Below are 21,966 nucleotides of genomic sequence, written 5' to 3'. Positions count from 1 at the left end.
TATGGCAGGAGACAGTGGTGGTGATGTGATTGTAGATGATGATAGTGGTGGTTTTTGTGTTATAGACACAGATGATGATGGTGGTGGAGTAGTAGTTGTGGTGGTGTGTGTTGGAGGTGTGTGTGTTGATGAGATGGCAGCTGTTTGGCTACTGTCAGTAGTTTTTGTAACTACTGTTGTATCAGCTGTTGAAGTTTGTGAGGTTTTGGGTTTCTCTGGTTCAATGTACACCCCATCTTCTATACCTTTCTTTTTCAACCTGGTTTTCTCCCCCTTTTTGGCATTATCTGCCAGGGGTGTGTCCATGAAAAGAATGGCAGAAGGAGCTTTCTCACTTTGAGCATTCTGTTGTATGCTGGCCTTGATGTCTGCTTGAGTGTCTTTGAACCGAGATTCCACCATGTTGGTCAGCATTTTTACTTGATTTGCGTGCTGTTTAGCAGCCAATTGTTGCTGATGTTCAAGCAGTGGTTGGAGAATATTCCATAGCTCATTTGCAGCAAATGCTTGTGGAGCAGGTGCTTGAGCAGGAGGGGCAGAAGATTGGGCTATTTGAGCTTCTAACAGCTGCTGCACCATATCTTTTATTTCTGCAACTGTAGATTCCAGATTTTCAACTCTGGCCATCAATTCATTATATTTTGAATCATCACCTGAGTTAACAGGATCATCTGAATCCCCACGAGCAGTGGTTGTATCAATGTGTGACTTAGGAGCTGTAGCCCAAAAGTCATCCATTGATGCCCCTTTTTCTTGGTACTGGGGACTTCTTTCTTCAGCAACCGATGGACCTTTGATGTTACCAGCAGCTAAAGATAACTTGCTGGTGGTTATCGATGTTGCCATGGAAGAAATTGCCTTCAAGGGAGTCTTAGTAATGTAACAACTGTCCAACTGAAGATCTGTTGATCCATCAGTTGTAGTTGCTGCTCCACTTGAACTACCACCGAGAGTTACTTGTAACTCAGGGGGTGTAACCTCCTCAGCTGTTGATGGGATAGCAGAGGTATGAGCATCAGACCCAGTCACTTATGGAGGTATACTCTCAGTAATAGGTGATAGAGAGGAACTGGTTTGTGTCTGTGCCATATCAACTGCATGCAACAGGGGTATTATTGATTGTGGTAATGTGATTGGTGAGGGTATGGGTGTTGAAAGAGACATGTCCTTGGGATCAGGACTGTGGAAGATGGATCCGAGTGGATACAGAGCTTCATAATTTGGTGTCCCTGTGCTTACAACCTGACCCTTTTGTGAGGATGCAGGAGGAGTTTTAGGCTGGGGTTGAGATCTTTCTTCCATCTGCTGTCAGGAAGTAGCAGCAGTGGTTTCTGGTGACTTTTGTGTTGTCACTGGCAGTTGCTCTGGGATCTCATCTTCCAGAGTTGCCTTTGTTTTGGGTTTGGTGGGTTTTCTGGATGGTTTTCTTTTGGTCTTTTTGATGGTGGCAGGTGTGGGTTTCAGAGCAGTGGGTGTGCTACTCTGATCACCTGGAGCAGTGGGCTCAGCAGTGGTTTCTTGAGGGTCAGTGGCAGTTTCTAAAACCTGCTCACCCTCTTTTGTTTTTTATTTTATTGGTGCCATCATTCTTGAAAAAGTTTCTATTGTTAAGCTGTTTATTTTGAATGAGACACCTTGTTTGGGCACTTCTGCCTCTTTCTCGACAAATTTTTGTTCAAAATAGTAACTTAGAAACCTCGGAAAGAGCAGAAATGCTTTATTATCAACGTTCTTTACCAAATCATCAAATATTTCCTTGGAGTAGTTATAGTTTTCATTGTTCAAAATTGCATAACCCAGGCATTGGATTTTTGTTGGTATCTCATTGAAGGACGTTGTTTTATTTGAAACACACATGAGCAGTGTGTGGAATAAAAATCTGGGTGCAGAAGGGAAGTAACCCTTTTGTAGGGTGTCCCTGTTTGGTTGTTCTGCATAGCCCCTTTTCATGAAATCCTTTACCAACTCGTCTTTTGTAAAAGAGGTTTTTCCATTTAAATCATCGAGTTTAAAGGTTTCAGAGATGGATTTTGGTGAGATATTTACCTTCTTACCCTGTATCGAGGAGTTGATTGCGGCGATGATATCTCCTTGTTTTTCAAGGGTGGCATGTTTCCAAAACTCTCTCTGGGTGTCAAGGTAAATAGGAGCGTCTGCTGTTATCAAAGTTTTGTACTTTGATGCAGAGAGGATGTCAAGGATGGAATCGAAGGTGTGGTTATCGGTAGGTTTTGTGAGTATACCTACATAATTGTGTGGAGCTTTGTAGCGGATCTCCGGTGTTTCAGCGGCCATTTGAGTGGCTTCTGCTGTTTTGGAGGAAGATGATGGTTTTGATTTTGTTTTCGATTTTGGTTTCGTCATTTTGGATGAAGAAGATCGAAAAGATTTTTGGAGTTATGAGAGGGAAACTGTTATGAGAAGAGAACTTTTGGAATTCAATTCGACAGTAAAACCCTGTTTGGATTTAATCAGGGTTTTATTCAAGGAAAAAGTGATTGCTGATGTGGCAGCGGTTATTTTGATCTGAAGGCTAAAATCTGACCACGTGTCAAACATCTGATGGAATGGTAAATGATGGAGGACAGTTGTTTTGACAACTACTGATGGATCAAGTATCAGTAGTTACAACGGTAATAAAATGAAATGGTGGGTGTAACAGTGGATGGAACAAAGATTTTAAACATCAGTGTTTTTGAAGAACAGAGGTTGACACTATAGCAGTGGACAGACTTTAGAGAGCAGATGTTATGGCTCAACAGCATTTTAGGAGCAACAGTGGATAAAAACCAATGAGGATCATATGTTTAACAACTGTTTGTGCGGCAGTGTTTTGACTTTTGACAAATTCTTTTAGCACCTGTTTGTTCAGATGTAGAAAATGATTTGTTCTTGTAAAAGCACAATCTCTTGTCTATCATCTGTTGAGTACCAGAAATGCTATTCTTAACAATACACATTTTAGATGCATAATATCAAGATTAAATTGTCAGCAGTGATTCTCAGAAATTTTGTTCAAGGTTTTGCCATCTGTCTATTTTTCAGACAGTGGTTTAGCATCCCAGATGATGAAGACATTTCTACTTGAGCTGCTCATTTTGTGTCTAATTACTGGAACTAGAACATGAGTATCTCAGTAGTCTAAGTCAATTTGCAATCAATTTATGATCAGTGGAAACCTAATTTGAGCTTAACATGACCTTGATATGTGTGTCATTTCCTTTTGATCAGTTTTAAGGATAGTAATTCCACACAGAAATAAGGTAATTACATCCAGACCAGAGATGAACTTTTACTTATAAAAAATGAGTAAAAAGGTCATAATATATTTTAAAATAAATACAATATATCTGGTTTTTTTTTTTATTTAAGAGGAAAACTCCTTTAAAAAAATTAAAGGAAGTTTTGAAAATAATCAAAAGGATCTGACAATTTACCAGTAAATTCATGATCATATTATTCTCAAGTTATTTTGACCATTGTTTTGGTCATTTTCTTCTCAATTGATTGAAAATTCATTTTAAGCACAATCACTGGAGATGCCATTGTTACCAGAACAATTTCTGTATTGATAAATGCACACAGTTGCATGATGACCACTGATGACCTAACTTTAACCTCAAAAGTGTTTTCTGCTTATGCTCTTTTCTTTTGATTTCAAAAGTTTTGAGATAGCTACACTTTGAGATTTGTTCATTTTCCCTTTTTACCCTTTTTATCTACATGTTCAGAAATACTCACTAGGAGATTATATTTTGAACATGCTTTGTCCATAATCACTTTGAAGCAATGTTTTGAGAGATCTGACCATATTTGATCATGTTTCATTACAGATCTTACATTACCTATGATTAGGACTGTTTTGACACCTTATTTTCTCAATGTGTTTAGACAAAGTCGATTTGGTCCTTTTGAAGGTACTCAACTTGCCTTTGAGCACATGAGAGATTTTGACAAAAGTTTTATTCCCTCTTTTCCTTTCCAGCAGTATTCTAGTGTTTTAGATGAACACAAGTTTTGCTAAACTGAGGTACATACTTTAGTTGTTTATTGAAAACATCACAAATATCAAAACAACAATTGAAATCAATTTTGAAAGCATCGAACGATCCCATAATTTATCAGATATTTTACAGATCTGAAAACTATGAGTGACATATGTATGAAAACACTTGTTGTGTGAGATTTGTGTGTCATATGACATCTTGGTTGATTTACAGAGTTTTTGAATATTCATTTTATCCATGATTTACTCGTTACTCTGTTTTTCAACTGAATGCAACCAACCTAGTATCAATGAGTTTTGAGCTGAACTGTTATGTCAAATTGATTGTTAGATCGAATTTGACTGTCCTCGCTCTGATACCAATTGTTAGGATCTGAAGGCTGTCTGTGATTGTGTTTGTTTGCATAAAACGAATAAGTGCAGCGGATGAGTAGCAAACTTTGCAAACATAATCAAAAGAAAGTATAGATTAATAAACAATTGCTATTTAATTGAGTCAAAAGATTTACAATAGAAAGCAAATGATTACAGCAAGCTTACAATCTAAGCTCCCCCTCAGCCTGATACACCAGAGTTGGTTGCACAAGATGAAAGGATGAATTGAGGAGAAAAACTCACTCAAAACGATCAAGTGTAACAGTACAGAGTACTATTATACTTATAGGCAAACCAAACTACTGATATGCTTCAGCTGACGTCACCATGATAGTGACATCTAACGACCTAACAAACTACAAATACTGTTCTATACAAACTACTGTTATGTAACATCTGATAATCACTAAAGTACAAAACATAAGGAAACTACTGCTTCACGTTCCACTGTTGTAGCCTTAGCACAGATGTTGAGTCTTCAGTGCTTTCTTCAAAGGTGGTCAGTCTTTGAGAGGGCAGTGCTTGCATCTTCAGCAGTACTTAGGAGACGGCAGTAGATAGAGCAACAGAGTTTGTCTTCAGCAGTTGTTAGATAATCATCAGAGTTTGGTTTGTCAGTTGTTGTAGTTGAGCAGCACTTAACATTCATCAGCTGTTAGATAACCACTATCAAGGGGAAAGATTAGAGCAAACTGCTGCTTATTAAGTGTCCACTGATGGGATCCGGTTTTGGCTTTACATTATCTGTTCCTCTGTTAGGGTTCAATCCCAACAATCTCCCCCTGGAACAGATAATGCCAAAACCCTTCCTTGTTCAGGACCTTTATTACTCATCAAGAGTGCCTTAGCTTGTTCTTTGAATTCAGCTTCAAATTCTTTGGCACTCTGGTCATCTTCATCCCTGCACAGTGAGAGCTCAAGGAGATCCTGCAAATCTTGAACACTAAGGCCTAGTGCTTCTTTCCTTGATATATGCTTCACCTCACCATTGGCTCTGACCAGAGTCAATACGTGGGTCTTTTGATCAGACATCCACTTTAGTATTTTAAAGCCTAATGGGTTTCTTGGGAGAGATTTATTTCCTGATGAGTTGAGAGATGATGGCCTTGAAAACACATGCAAACTATCAGACATTCTTTTGAGGGCTTCTTCAATGACATTGTTTGCTGCAGCTATGTCATCTGCAGTTTCTTGTTCAATGAGTTCTTGCCTGTCAATCTCTGAAGTGTTTGTTGCAGTGTTTGGTGATGCAGATTTGTTTAATGCTTTTTCAAACAGGCTCTGAAGCTTTGTTGAGTTGCCTTCTTTCAGACCCATTTTCATGATGATGTCTTTGAAGTACTCTGCTTCTTTTTCTTTAACCTCTGCATCAGTCAGCTGTTTACCTTCTTCTTGGTTTGTCTCAAGAGTAAGGTTGTCTGTTGTTTTCAACACTGTTTTGAGGTTGTCTATCTGCTGTTCAAGTTTCAACATTTGTTCTCGTTTCTGTGCAGCCCTTGAATCAGCAGTTTTTCTATTCTTCAGCCTTTCATAGGCTTCATCTGTTTGTTGCCTAGACCATTTTGATATGGCTTCAGCAGTGTCTATCTTCAGCAGGTCTTGAAGCTTTTCAAGATAAAAAGACAGAAGATACAGACACTGGTAAGAAACAAAGTGTCAAGTATAACAAGTGTCCGCCCCCAATCTATGAGAGTTATTCTCCCAGAAAACCAAATGAGGAACGTTTAAAAAGGGCTATCAACATAAAGTTAAAGTCTGAAACTATTGATGATTTACCAGACAAAATTGATGTCACATTCACAGCGTCTGACACTGATCATGAGTCTGAGTTATTAAAGAAAGTTGTTGATCAGGTGTTGGATTTAGATGAAGAGTCAAAGACGGAATCTAAATTTGAAAGTTCGAGTTCATCAGACAAGAGTCCGAGTTCACCAGTCAAACGGGTTTACAATAAAGAATTTATGTTATCGAAAAATAATTTGAATGACGAAACAGTCAAATTAGCTTATACTTTGAAAGATTCTGACAAGTTATTTTCTGATGAAGAATTCCCAATAAAAAGTGTCAAAACTGAACAGATCAAACAGGTTTTCAAATTGACAGAAATTAATATTTCTGAAATAAAAGATACAAATCTTTCTGAAAAATCTAAAAAGTACACTTCAAGGATTCAACAAAGAATAAACAAGAAAATGGGTTACGGTTTTGGTTATGATTTTCAAAAGAAACCAAACCATAACAGTAATTTCAAAAAGAAAGGTTTAGGTTTCATTTCCCCAAAAAATTATAAAAATGAGAAAATTTATATATCAAAAACTAAATTTGTTTCAGGTACAAGTTATGAAGAAGAACAGAAGAGACCATTCTAGAGAAAATCAAACCAAGAGTTTCTTGCTGAAAGAAAGAAGACTTTGAAAAAGTCTATACCAAGAGTTGATAGAAGAACCTGTTTCAAATGTTAAGAAATTGGACACATTGCTTGGAACTGTCCTAAGTCCATTCATGCAAAACAGGGAGTTTCTTTTAACTCAAAATTGAAAGAAAAACGTGTTGATGAAAAGAAACAACCAACTGAGAAATCTAAGGTGTTTGAAAATCCGAATTTCAAAACTGATGAAATATCGAAACGGTTTTACAAAAGAAAAGTTGATTTAAACAAACAAAAATGGGTTGTCAAAAGTTCAGATGAAAGTTCTAGCGATAAATCTGATTCCATAAAATCAGAGGAACTATCTATTGAGAAAAATGTTGAGAATTCTGTTCCAGAAATGAACAATGAAAACTTTCCACCATTGTCAAAAGAAAATCTGAAGTCCCAAGTTGGTAATCGTGGAGCAGGAATCGGCATCATTCTTGAATATGTTTGTTTGAATATTCAAAATTGTTATATTCCGACCTACAAATGGTTAATCAAGGTCATTAAGTTGAACTTGATTTAACTTTTATCCAAATGATTAAAAGAACAATGTGATTAGCTTAACCCCAATCCTACAAGTGGTAAAATCAACAAAACTTATTTTTCGGAAAAACTATTTTGATTAAAACAAATTTAAGTGTTTTGAAATCATAATGGGAAAATAGTTTGTTAAAAGGGGGAGTTCTAATTGTTTATGCCAAGTGAATGGAGATTTGAAGCTTGAAAATCAGTTTGTCAGTTTATTTGTACAGTTTATCAAATTTTCTTTAAATGGTTTTGCATTTTAGGGGGAGTAAGAAATTTCAAAAAATCCAAAAACATTAGAAAAATTTGAAAAAGCCAAAAACATGATAAAATTCAAAAACGAGTTTTGTTATGAAAAAGAGGAAATGATAGTACATCAGTGGACTATCACAACACGCTAAAGCATTGGAAAATCAAATGTAATAAACGATCTCACTGAGGATGTGCCAGTAGGTTTTTATACATTTAGTAGATTGTTTTAGAGATATAGACCTAAATTTTGAAATACTTACTTATCTCGTGGGGAACATCTCTCGGATATATGGGTAACCCCCGAAATCTTGGTTGAAGGTTTCTCTATTTCTGACATACTAGGTCTTTGTGAGTGATGATATCTGGGGTATTATACCATGACTTCTGATTTTGCGGAAGCAATAGCCTAGTCCTCGTATAATACTTTGTACTGCTTAAATCTTTAAGATCACCCTCAGCATAAAAATGATGAAACATTGAAAAATGCTAATCAAGTGCTGTTGAAGAAAAGATCCCTAAACGGGACACACCTGAAGACGAGCCATCATCTCTCTGATTGAACGGAAGTTCTAGCCTGAGCTCTCATGGTCTCGCATTACCCGTTTACAGATATCATTAGTGTACATTCACCTGTAAGACTGAATATAAAAGTCTGGATACGGGAGTATATTCTGAGGTGGTACATGCGAATACGTTTAAGTGCTTAAAACACTAATCTCGTATCTCGGAACAGTTGAACTTTGTGTGAAAATTTAAGTGGATCAGTATATTGCCAATCTAAGTGAATCGTTTAGAATTTAAAATGTTTAAAGCTTAACGGTGTTAGTGATTTGTCTCAAAAACTGATATGATCCTCTTACACAAACTCACAAAAATATTGTTTGTATATATTTCTCAATTGCATTTCATTAAAATCTAAAATCCAAAAAGATTTTTGATCTGTTTTAGCATAAATTTTTGAAAAATACAAAAAGATTTTTGACAACTGATGTTGGAGAGCTGATTTTCAAAAATCCGAGTGCTAAACATGACGAACAGGTTTGGGAAGAGTTTGTTTGAAAATGATGATTTTTCTTCATATGGTCATCAGAGTTTTTTAAATGTTAAATCATTTAGTGTTTGTTTCTACAAGTGGAAAGCAAAGAATAAATTTGTCAAAATTTTAAATGTTGTGAAGTTTACTTTAAGGTAGAGGATGTGCAGGTTAGCCAGGTTTCGAATCCTGAGCAGAGTGAGAGCCAGGTTTTGATCCTAGAACCTGTGAAAGCAAGACTATGATCCCAGCACAATTCAAGGGGGAGGTTAATTGATGAGAGAAGAAGATATAGATATTGAGGATACTTACACTGTTAGATACATTGGAAGAGTACGAAGACTGATAAAGACTAAAGACTGTGAAGACTCGACACCGAAGACTTCGTCAACATCCAAGGGGGAGTCTGTTGGTGCATATGTCTGTCGATTCGTCTTGTATCGAGTCTTGTATTCATTTAGATAGATCGGGGCACGCAAAACGAGAAATGTTGGTGTGAAGTCATTTCGCACGAAATAAGTGTTTGCTCATTCCGTGCGAAATCACACCTCCTATAAATAGCTGTTGTGCTGATTCATTTGTAACGTTTTTCTGATTCCGGTACCGAAATGCTGCCGACGTGTCATTCGATATGTAACAGTGTAATATCAATATACAAGACATTTAAAGAGGAAATCAAGTTGTATTCACGTCTATATCATTGTTTCCGCCTTTGATATGGATTAGGACTCTTCTGATAGACTCGTTTAGATCGTTTCTCGATCCTACAGATGTTGAGGATTGATGCCAGTGGTGTGGCATTGGTGCTACTTGGCACGGTTTTACAAACGTTTTTAGCCTATTAAACTTTTTACTAATATTTTGTTTCGGTTTACCCCTATACTTACTTTACTTAAAAACTAATTTTTTACGTGCATATTTTATGTACCTATATGTATAAAAATGATTTGCTATACGTTTCGACGTAAAGTTTTTTTTTTTTTTTTTGGAAATGAGTCAGGTCCAATATATTACGTTTTCGCTTAAAGAAACCATTTTTAAGTGCATATTTTTATGTACGTTTCGGTATAAATTCAAGTTGTTCTACATTTCGAACTAAACTTTTTTTAGAAAATGAGTCAGGTCAAATATAATATGTTTTCATGATTATTTTATGTATGTTTCGTAAATTTTGTTCGAACCGAGTGGAGTCAAATTGTGGCTTCTTAATTTTCTCTTTTTAAAAGCTCTAATTAACTAATTAATCCCTTTTGATTACACCTGTTAGTTTTTCCTTCATACCAACTATGTTTTTTATGTATGGGTCGGGTCACATATATACGTTATGATTGTACAATATGACTTTACGTTTTGGACAAACAAAGTACTCTGAGAGTAATGTAAATCCGTTTGTCTCAAAGATCAAACCCAAGTTTCCCTAGTTCTCCTATCATTGCCCACCAGTACCTCGCTCTTTTTAAAATGCGAATCGAACTTGAGTCTTCACAAAAGAACTCAAGTCCTACTAACACTTAAACCAGAGGTCATTGCCATTTGTACATTTTACGTAATCGAAATATATTATTTTTGTGTATTTTTAGTTATTTGCGACTCAAAAAATCCGTGAACAAGTTTTGTTTTCTAGAATAAAAGGCGTTACAATCCAGCTTAAACCACCTTCGCCTCTCCACATCATTGGCTGTCACACCCTTTTTATTTTCTCAAGTTGTTGGAAAGTAAATTTATAATTATTTAAATTGTATTTATATTGAAATTAAATCAGTTAGTTGCAAAATAATTTTTTGACATCGTTTAGGTAAGAAAGCCTAAAACAAACTGATCTGGTCGGTTGGCAACCACATGAGCGAAGAGAAGCCAAGACGTTTTGATTGTTATTTATACATTTATACATAATTAATAAATTTGTGTAAATATATTATGTAAGGTTATAGATTAGATCATTTTCGTGACTTTGTCTATTTAGTTTTTAGAGAGAGAATGAAATAGAAAACATAGTTTGGGTAGGAAGGAAAGCAAGTAATTGGGTTGTGACACGTGACAAAATTGAAAAAAAAAAAAAAAAAAAAAAAAAAAAAAAAAAGAGGAAGGGTATTTTAGTCAATCTTAGCTCATCTTTCCTTTCCTGTGGCACCTTCCCGAGGCCGTAACACATGGTCTTAAAGGCAATCACTTGTCCCTAAAGATCAGGAACAGGGACGGTAATGGGTTGGGCTTAGACAATCCCATCCCTATACCCGATTATAAATGTTTTTTTTTTGGTAAAGGGTCACCCCGGTAAATTTTATAATAAAATCAATAAGTACAAAGGTGTGCCTGACATAGCACACACAGCTAGCCTTGGCATACCAAGACTAGGAAACCCAGAAATAAACACGACCAGAAAAAATCATGAACAATTAATCAAAAAACACAACCCAAAACACGACCACACCAACTAAAGACTAACTAAACGCACTCTATTTGAACTTCCTTAGCCCAGGTCCTCATCCAATGCCCTTGACGGGATCTGCCACTTCTTCAGAGTTGTGTTATGATCTACATGACCTTGGTATTTGAAACCCATCAACTGAAGCCGAACTGAACTTTTAATCTTCTCGGTCACCTGTTTAGCCGAACATTCAATTTGAGAGAATAACCGGTTATTTCGTTCTTGCCATATGAAGTATACCGAAGCCGCTAACACCAATTTACACACAACTTGCTCCAACCTCTTAGAATTCGAGTACTGATCCATTCAATCCAAAATAGAGTTCCAAGAGTCGCTAACATTATCCATATCCACCATTGTCTTTATATTATTCCAGACCTGTGATGCAAAGATGCACGAGAAAAATAGGTGGTCTCTCGAATCACGGCCGTGCTTACATGGGGGCAACACATCAACCTTAAGTTTGTTTCACTACCCGCTTCCCAAACTTTCAGCCGATCTTGAGTCTTCAACTTATTCTTGATGACCAGCCATAAATGAAAGGAGTGCCTCGGGATACATTGACTAAACCAAACCATGCTAGCCCAATTTATAGGAGCATTACACGACCGAATGGTATGCCACACTTCCAACGAACTATATTGCCGATCATTACCCTCCAAATCCTTCCAAACCGTGCGATCATGTAACTGAGTAGTAGACTGATCAAGTGTTAATCCAATTAGAACTGGGTAGATATCATACCATGCTTGAGGCCATTTCCATTGACGAGACACATTGCAAACGTCGATAACTGGAGCGATAACTGGTGTCACCTCAGGGCTTTTATAACACCGAGACACATTGCAAATGCGGGATTCAACCTCCATTCTTCTGTTGCGGAGTTACTAGACGAGAATGGTCAATGGAAATGGCCGATTATAAAAGTCTGTTCCATACTTGACCCAAAACACGTGTGGCATCTATTTTCTATTGGACATATTTACGGGTTTTAGGTATACTTGTTAGTTTATTTAAAATATTCGTTCGTTAGGTATCTAGCGAGTAGCTATTGATCAAATTTTTTTTTTTTTTGAAAAAGAAATGATTTAACAGTATAAATTATTTAAAAATAACTATTTAAAAAATGTTTCAAGTTTTCTATAGTAGTAACATGTTCTAAGTTTTTTGTATGGCTTCATAATTGAAATGGTGGAAACTTTGAGATCTGTGAATATAAACTTAAAATAAATATAAAAAAATCATGTAGGGTAAACGGATATATGTTATCGGATAAACGGGTGTAACATCAAATCCCATACCCGTAAGAACTATAAAAGCAATTCCGTACTGATTGCCTGACCCTATACCTGTCATGTATGTTTCAAGTATTCCCATCAGATTTGTGTCATTGTCGTCCCTAATCCTGATACACTATTTTCAAACTAGTTTTAAAGTTTCGTATTTTCAAAGAATTGGTGAACATAGAAGTAACCTCCTACTCTTTCACACCAACCATTTTGTGGTTTCTTGAAGCCTCAAATTATATATGCAAAAGAAAGGCATAAGAATGGTTGTAATATTATCATATGTAGCACAACTTTACAACGCAAACTTGGTTGTAATACCGACTTTCTTGCTTAGCATACTTGCAACTGGTACATGCATTAAGCCTTCGTCAACAAATCTTTATACACGTCCACTTTGATAGGATGTTTGGTATATCAAAATACAAACGAATTATACATGATGATTATAAAAACTTAACGGTTCGTTGGTACCCGTCGCCTTGTGACCGCCTAGGGGCGTTAAAACACCGCACCAAAGAGGTCATTGGGGATGGAACAAAATTACTATCCTATACATTTTTTTACATGGTTTTGGGCGTTTTAAGGCAATAGTCAGTCTTATGGAACAAAATTACTTTACTATCATATACATTTTTCATATCCTTTTTTAATCTCATGAAAACACATACATACTTGAACCCATACTTGGGGCTACACGCCTACACCCAAACCGCTTGGTAAACCAGCTTACTTTAGTAACTGCCAAAGTCTAAACTGCTAGCAAGCAAACGGGCCGTGAACAAAAAACGGCTCCAGTGTTTGGACAGAATTCAAGAAAGAAAATAATCTTTTCACTTTCATTCTAGGCTTATTTTTAGTGATGTGGACCTCATAATAGTAAGTGAATAAAAAATGAGATGCTGATGTTCATATCTTCTGGTTTTTACAGACATAACCAAACCGAAAATATTCAATCGGTCCGGTCTGGTCTAGTCTGCTCTGGTTTTGAGTCGTTCCCAGGTCGTATAAGGACGTTTTACTCGGTCAAACGGAATCCTGCTCCACCCTAATTCTAGTTACAAATATTGGATTGGAATAAGAGTATAAACCTCCAAATCCAACTAATAAATAATTTAAACCATCACAAAAAGAAACCCTAGATGCACTTGTTAGAATAAAATAATATTCAAATTACAACTTTCTATATACTTAAAGACACACAAACCAACATAATCAAACACACAAATTTATTCTCAAACCAACATTTTCATCACAATATAAACAAAACTTACCCAAACTAAGTTACCTATATAATTCATAATCCTCTCATTCAACTGTCTACTTGCCGAAAATCGATTTCAACCACCAAAACCCTTTAGTATCCGCCGGAGCATCTTCTGCCTCAGGCGGCGGGTTCGTGTGAGTCGTCTTCTTCAATTTCGTCACATCATACCCTTCTCCCTTCGCCTTCTCAACCAACATATTATATACCTCCTCATCAAGATGATTCTCCCTGCACAATATCTACAAAAACACAACACAAACATATTATTAAGCAAATCAATGTTTTGAAAACCGGACCGGACCAACCAAGCCAAACCAAACATAAGCTACAACATACCCATAAATAACTCCTGGAGGGCTGACCAATCAGAGCATACCGATACTCATCATCAAGATACAACACCCAGTAATCACCAGTAACTGGGATAATAGGCAAAAACGGGGGCACATAAAACTTGACTTTCAACTTAGCTTCATCACTGTTGGGGTCAGCTTTATAAGCAGTCCCTTCAATAGACCCTCTCTTGCCATCACTCCAAGTCTCATTCAACACATTTACAGTGCCATCATCTCTCAGTGTGTACGTTGCCCTCGTGTTTATCCCGTTTTTGGGCTGAAATCTTGATGGGAATGAAGCTATTTCGTACCATCTGCCCATGTATCTTGCGAGATCTATGCCCTTTACGACTTCCATCGATTTTTTTGCCATTGTTTTAGGGTTTTGCTTTTGCTTGAGGGTTTTTGTTGGGATAAGAGTGAGTAAAGGTGGAGGGATTTATGGAATTTTATAATTGAGGGGGTTTTGGTGAGGGTGATATGGAGGATTGGTAGCCTCACAAGTGTAAAAGTGAATAATAATCGGTGGGATTGTTCTAGAATGGGTTCGATTTTGGGAGATTTTTCTAGGGATTTTCTTGGGGAATAATAATGTATTGAAATCTTATCTCTTAACGGCTAAGTTTATATATTTTGGGACATATATATTTTCTTTTCTTGTGATTCTTTTAAAATTTTTAAAGCAACGTAACTTTTAATACCATTCACATTTCTTCTATCATTTTTAACATATAATTTCACTAAAAACACCTACGTTTTCTCTTTCATTTAAATAATATTATTTTATATTTTTATCATTATCTTTTATCTCTCCTCTACACACAACAACTTAAAAATATATTAAAAATTATAGAGGCAAATTTAAAAATTAACAGTAACATTTCCCTCTTCTCTACTCACAACTACTTCCACGACAGTAACATTTTCACTCTTCTCTACTCACAACTACTTCCAACCACATACAATCACCTTTTATAATATAAAAAGTTACTCACGGAATTTGTGGGACGGATTGTGAATACTCTTAGAGTTATTACCGGTTGACCACTCTACTTCAGCTTTCACACTTATCTTATAACTTATATTATGACTAATTTTTACATTTTTATGTACTTATATTATAAAATATAATTCGTATGTCTAGCATAACATGTGTACATGAATATGTAAAAAGATAGATCGTGTGTCCATCATCTTTAGTTGTTTAATAAATCAAATGTTTAACTATGTAAGTCAAAATCATCTACTTGACGAATTTTAAAGTTGCAAGTCGTGTATAACTCACCAAGTTGATCCATATGTATAGGGTAATGTCGAACTCACCCATGTGAGAAGATCCATAGACATGCACTTACAACTTGTTTCCCAATTTATCTTCAGCCATAAACATGTTTGCCTTTTTTTTTTTTTTTTTTTTTTTTTTTTTTTTTTTTTTTTTTTTTGTAATGCATGTCTAAAGCTTGTCTATGTTCATGTCTATTTAACGACATTATCATTAGCATGATCATTTGTGACAAATCTGATAGGGAACTTACATTATCATTTTGCATTCAACTACATTGGCACCACATTACCACAATCATGTAGTATTCTTTATCTATCAATTGACGCTATTTATGAGATCTCTTATAGTGTACTTATCTTATCTAGTGGTGATCAATGTCTACTCTCATGTCTCTCATACTGTAGTTTTCATGTTTTTTACCGGTGTGCTTATGAATGGTCCTTTGATATACTACAACACTACTCGTGCACTTCATTATCTCATTATGACATATCCCGATATTGCTTATGTTATCGGTAAGGTTTGCAATTTTCTAAATAATCTTGACCACCAATTCTCCACTAGTCTATTAGCATTAGGTATGTTAATACAACTATTGATTAAATTTTCATCATAACGAGTTAACGTTACCCCGCGCGTTGCAGCGGGATGTTGGTAACAAAAATCTTTAGCATGTTTATTATCAATATTGAGTTAATATGTCAGATCTAAAAGATTTTCATTATATATATATATATATATATATTCTACTTAATAAATAAAATTTAACAGTAATGTATGCTTATTTAATAGATAAATCAGTAAATAATTATGAATCAGTTAGTATGGTTCGGTTTATTATGTTATTTATACGCTACCTGTACTCATAAAAAACAAATGAAAGAAAATTTCCAAAAAACAAAGACGTAACATGCACAATAAAATATTGAAAAATTATAAATTAAAAAATCGCCATATAAGAATAATGGTTAAAATGTCGATATGGTACCAATAACATAACAAACCAAACTAAACCGAAACCGATATTACTTGAGATATCGCTCAAAAACTTACCGTGTCCTAATAAAGCCGCAGACATTCTAAATTAACACATTCCAATTAACTAAAATTAAATAAACACATCGATTCACAACTTCAAATCAAATTAATACTTAAAAATCTGCAATATCTCCCGCATCCTCATCACAATCTAAATTGTTATAAAATGTATGCCACCTTAAATTAATTATTAGCACATAAAATAAAATGATACAACTTACGAACCGATACCACCGCCTCCGTCTCCCCCAAATTCTTTCATACCCCCCAAATCCCCTCAGTAGATCATGAACAACACACCATGCGCGTCAATGCTGATAATTCACATTTAATTATTATCCCTGGCATTGTATAAAATCTTGAGCATGTGTTTCTCCATCTTGAAGAATATATACTATAGTTTGCAATACATATTGTGTTATTATAACATGAGATTTTTTGTTATTTGCAATCTGTTTTGTTTTAGATTATTTATTCTTGAGGCGGTTATTGGTTAACAAAAAATGATGATGTGATTAAGAACGGGAATGGCGCTTGAACTGGAAGAAAGGGATATGGATATAATAAATGGTTTGTTGATAAGGAAACTTCTTGGATCTCCTCGTCAAAGAAATCATCCAAAAAATCGTTTTCATCGGAAACTTCTTGATCACTGAAACCATTTCCAACAACTCGATGTCGGACTTCCTGTGGGGATGTTGATCATGAAGTTGACAGTTGCGAAAACAGATCGGATGTGTATTTAATAGAGTACATTATTTGAATTAGACGCAGCAGACTGGAATTACATATAAATATTTGGAACGGTTCAGTGAATTTTTTTAATAGGGTATATAAATATTGTTTGAAGCGGTGGACTGAAACGGTTCGGTAGAAGGGGATGTTATATATAGAATTAATGAATAGGTGCCTATTTTGATTGTTTCGATGCCTTTCAATTCAGCGGCCCTTGTAATTGATTAATTTTGATTAACACTTAATAAAAGACAAGTAAATTGAATTAATTAATTAATTAGTAGTAGTACGTAGTAAAAGAAAAAAGAAGGTTGGAAATTCAAAGGTTGCGTACGGGAGTCGAACCGGCAACATTGAAAAGATGAAGATATGTTTCTACCAGAGCGACGATTTGCATTTTGTTGCATAAATTTTGTTCAATAAGTATATAAACACGCGTTACCAAGTGTTGGGAATCAAAGGGTGCCTTCCAATGAAATGATGCGATGGTGTGTAGAGGCAACCTAAGTTGGTAATTGTATAAGGGTATAATCTGATTACACAATTCAGACTTCACGTACTTCATTGCTTGCAAAGCATTCCTCAACGTGTGATGTTGTGACTAATAGACCTAAGTATAACTTCAATAAACACTACTCTAACGTAAATGCAAGGTGTTTCAATAAACAAGTAGCAACACAAATATTATGATATATCGTTTTTATACCATTCTCTAACCAATTTCCATAATTGTCAACCCAAGTAGGATGAAACATGTTACGTTACTGCTAATCATTTTTCTTATAAAAAATCAGGACCTATTGGTTGACATGATCCTCTAATCAAGTATGTCCTTCTAGATTCATCTTGGTTATTACTTGCTATGGTGATAAGAGGAAACTGAATTTTGTTAGGCGGGTTAGGATGAAAGATTATTCAAGTCAAGATGTTAATGTATAAACTATAGACTAAAGATGAGTACATGAAACAAATAACAAATAATTAAACAGCTTATAGACTAAATGGATGTCATAGGTAATAAAAAAAATATGTTGCTTAATGATATGGTGTTGGTGCTGAGTCTCATTGTTCGTTATGTGCCTATCACTGTTCAGGTTGTATACATTCTAAGTTTCTAACCAAAGAGTTGTCTTCCATGCAATTTGATAATCTTCTAGCCAAGCTTACATATCGGTGCAACTTATAGCTTGAAGAGACTTATTATAGCAATTAGGTTTTTTTAATGGCTAACTTAAGAACCTGTTAAACATCTCATAAATCTACCACTTGGGGATTAGAACAATTAGTAACTAAGAATTAATTAGTTGTCATTTTCTATGCAAAACGCATTTCTCAAATAAATTAGACGTTGTACATAATTATTAAGACCATCTCTAATGCAAGCAGCCAAGCACCCTTAGGGTGCCATTGTGCGAGGTAGCATTGCCCTTGGGAATCATGGCATTGGAGGGGTTAACACTTAAACGGGTGGAGAAGCGCCCTTGTACAAGGGATTGAACGGGTGTGATGGTGTATCGGGCCATATAATCTTTTAACTTAATTTTTGGTGCATTAATTACTTGTACAACATACATTTTAATAATGTAATCGACATTTAGTTTTCTATCTAAGTCATTCTAAATACAGTAACTGAAAAAATACTAAACATGTGATACTTTAATTTTAATAGCATCAATCTATATACTTGTTCACTCTATTTTTTGTTTTGTTATTTTAAAAGCATCAATTAATATAATTTTTCACTCTATTTTTTGTTTTGTTTTATATGATACTTTATTTAGAGTAAATTACAAGTTTTGTCCTTTATGTTTGTCCCAAATTTTAGGCGCTGTCCTTTACCTTTAAAATTGATGACTTTTGTACTTAATGTTTGTAAATGTTGCACGTTATGTCCTTTAGGGCAAACCCAGTTAGAATTTTCTGTTAAGTTATGTCATGTGCATAGCACATGAGGGTAGAATAGTCATTTCCCCTCCCATAAATAAAAAAACTAAGAAACTGATAAAATATAATAGTGTCTCCCCCACTCACCCACCAGTCCACCCACCAACCATACGCCGCCATCTGCATCTACCTTAATCAAACCCTAATTTCCTAAATCCATCACCACTACCCTTTCAACACCACAGATACCAAATTTAAATTCAAGTTCATGATCAAGTTGTAGATCTGAACTACATCACACCTACATATAATAAGCCGTCATTATTGAATTGGATGAATTGAAAGCAAGTAGCCAACCAAGAGAATTAAATTGAAGATAATCAATCAGATCGAAAATATCAAAAGGTCAAAGGGATGTGTTCTTGGGCAACTGCTGAATAAAAAAAAGGATTTTTTTTTGTTGGGTCACGAAGATCAAACTTGGTGAAGGGGAAGTTGGTAAAAAGGGCACAACTACACTCACCGTCGTTCGCCGGCCAAGAAAAAATTACCGTCGTTCACCGTCATTTGCAGATCTGACCAAAACCACAGAGCCTTCGTGAAGCAACCGGTTTGATTCCTCAACGCCACCATCACCATCCACCCAATTGGTTTTTCTTCTGCTCTAATTGATGTAACTGATTCAGATTTTAGTGATGATTTGTCATGTCTGGATTTAAAAGTCATGTCTGGTTTTTCTTTTGCTCTAGGGTTTTTTTATGGCGGCGTTCTGATGATTGTGCAAGAGTGTCGGAGAAGAAGATGACGGTGGTGGTGGTGTGCTCTGATGATGGTGGTACAGGAGTGTTGGCGGTGGTGGTTGCCTGAATGGTTGTTTCCTAGAGAGAGAGAGAATGGGCTTGAATAGGGTGTGGTAGTTATGGGTGAGGGTGGGTGGACGGTTGTGAGGGCGGTGGGGGTGGTGGTCGCTGTGAGGGAGGTGGTGGCTATGGGTTCTTGGCTGAAATCTATAGAAACAGAGAGGAGTGATAAGGGGTAGAGGAGAAAGCAGGTCATATATAATACTTGTTTTCTAATTTATTTTCCTTTTTTTATTGAAATAATTTTGATTATATAGGCAAAAAGACCAACTTGCCCTTAGGTAGTCAGATTTAACAAAAAAATTAACTAAGTTAGGGCTAAAGGACGTAACGTGCAACATTTTCAAACATTAAGTACAAAAGTCATCAATTTTAAAGGTAAAGGACAGCGCCTGAAATTTGGGACAAACATAAAGGACAAAACTTGTAATTTACTCCTTTATTTAATATAAATTACATTACTAACACAATATTCAGTTAATATTATAAGTTAATTGAAAACTTAAAAATAATTCGATTTTATATAAAACGATATGAATATGGAAAATAAATGTAAATAGAGTTGATAATGTGAAAATATAAGGGTTTATAAGAATGTTTGTAGAGTAGCAGAAGAACATTAGCGTTTTTGAAGAATTTGTGAAAATGTAATATAAAAATTGATTGCATATGTTTGCAAGTGTTTTAGCCCTTTGTACTTTGAAGTTCAAGTTATTTGTATCATTTGTTTGAAAAGGAAAAGCGAAAAAAGAAAGTTGTTTGACAACATAGCCTGGTTTGATGACAAGTCTCATTGTCACTTTCCTTAACTTATGAAAACTTTGAATTCTAACACAGTTATTGTCGATTTAGTTTAATATTCTAATCGATGCTCCTTTTGAAAACTAAAAGTCATTGTACCATCATTAACCAAAGCGGCAAAGCAACACTCTCCTAAACCTTCTTTTTTGTATTAGATAGTCGATTATAGTTATCATATCAATATTTCGAAAAGTTAATATAGGACCCCGTTCACAAAATAAATAAAATAACGATTTTATTAATCAATTTTATAATTACAACCCATTGGAAGAACAGAATCAAACTGAAGAGAATACAGTACAAGAAAAATAAACTAAACTATAAACAGATTAGAATGGAAATATAAGGAAAAACATAAACAATGGTGACTGAGGCATGTGAAGATCACGCTTCTCTTAAAACAGATTTCGGGCCACCTAGGTGAACCCGTCTGTTTGCCAGGGTACAACAGCCTAAGCAGGTTGTACTGCCGGGATTAGCCTAGCACCTGAAAAAATACCTGAAACAAGAGTGCGTAGAGATTTAAAATTAGGGAATTCGATTGAAGCTGTGTGTGTGGTATGAACCATACGATTTTCAGTGTCTCTAAAACAAAGCACAAAGCTTTGTATTTATACTGATTTAGAATTCGAAAGTGATAATTGAATATTGAATGCACCATTCAATAAAATCAATTCTCGAATTCAATAGCAAATTAATTCTGAAACCTATAAAAATAAATTTAGAATTCAATGGCACAATTAATTCTGTAACTTAATTATTTGACTGGTGGAATTTGAACAGTCTCTAGTTGACAACACCCAGCCAGAACACATATAAAAAATACCAAGCGCAGCTCTAAGCGGCTCGCGGCAATGCGGGCGCGGGCGCGGGCGCGTGTCGGGTGCTTCGCACCCTCCTGGCTACCCTTGGGTGTGAGTTGTCATACAAGAATACATTCATGTAGAGAATTTAATTATAAATCCACAAAAGTTTATCTCTCCACCTATGTGGGACTAGCTCAATTTCCCACATGTTTATGGTTCCAACACACAAACTTAATGCACAAGATCTCACATTCATCTTGGCTTAATTATTAAATAATCATTATATTAAATCATAATATAATATTATTTATATAATTTCCAACAATCCCCCACATGAATGGAGATCGTCCCATACACTCAAGTGTCATAATAAAATTTCAGCGGTTAAGTAATGCAGGATAGGTAGGTTTCCCTTTGAACCCTCATTTGTGACATATATTTAGTCTCCTAGCGGTTAGTAGACGTGATGTCCTTGAACCAACCCCCTTTTTACGTAGACGTTATTACACATCACACATTACTCTTCCTGGTCTGGCTAACCCCTCATAGTTGTGTCCGTTATGGTCATGGAACACCATCCTGGTTCTGCGAGAGCTCTAGGAATTGTGCCCCCAATTCCATTTGAAGCGACCCC

At 35.6% G+C, this 21,966-nt stretch overlaps 1 protein-coding gene across 1 annotated transcript; it reads right to left on the bottom strand.

The window, feature by feature from the left end:
• Positions 1-13,449: 13,449 nt before the first annotated feature.
• On the bottom strand, positions 13,450-14,459 carry LOC110865758 (temperature-induced lipocalin-1). The gene is made up of 2 exons (XM_022115071.2): positions 13,925-14,459; positions 13,450-13,827 (listed from the first exon to the last, which is right to left on the bottom strand). Exons 1-2 carry the CDS (start codon positions 14,294-14,296, stop codon positions 13,642-13,644), a joined length of 558 nt encoding a protein of 185 aa, XP_021970763.1. The 5' UTR covers positions 14,297-14,459; the 3' UTR covers positions 13,450-13,641.
• Between the last annotated feature and the right edge of the window lie 7,507 nt (positions 14,460-21,966).

Source organism: Helianthus annuus, chromosome 6 (genome assembly GCF_002127325.2).
Source record: "Helianthus annuus cultivar XRQ/B chromosome 6, HanXRQr2.0-SUNRISE, whole genome shotgun sequence".
In the NCBI taxonomy this organism is placed as follows: Eukaryota; Viridiplantae; Streptophyta; class Magnoliopsida; order Asterales; family Asteraceae; genus Helianthus; species Helianthus annuus.
Note: the sequence above shows the minus strand (reverse complement) of the source record. Positions and strands in the feature narration are given on the sequence as shown.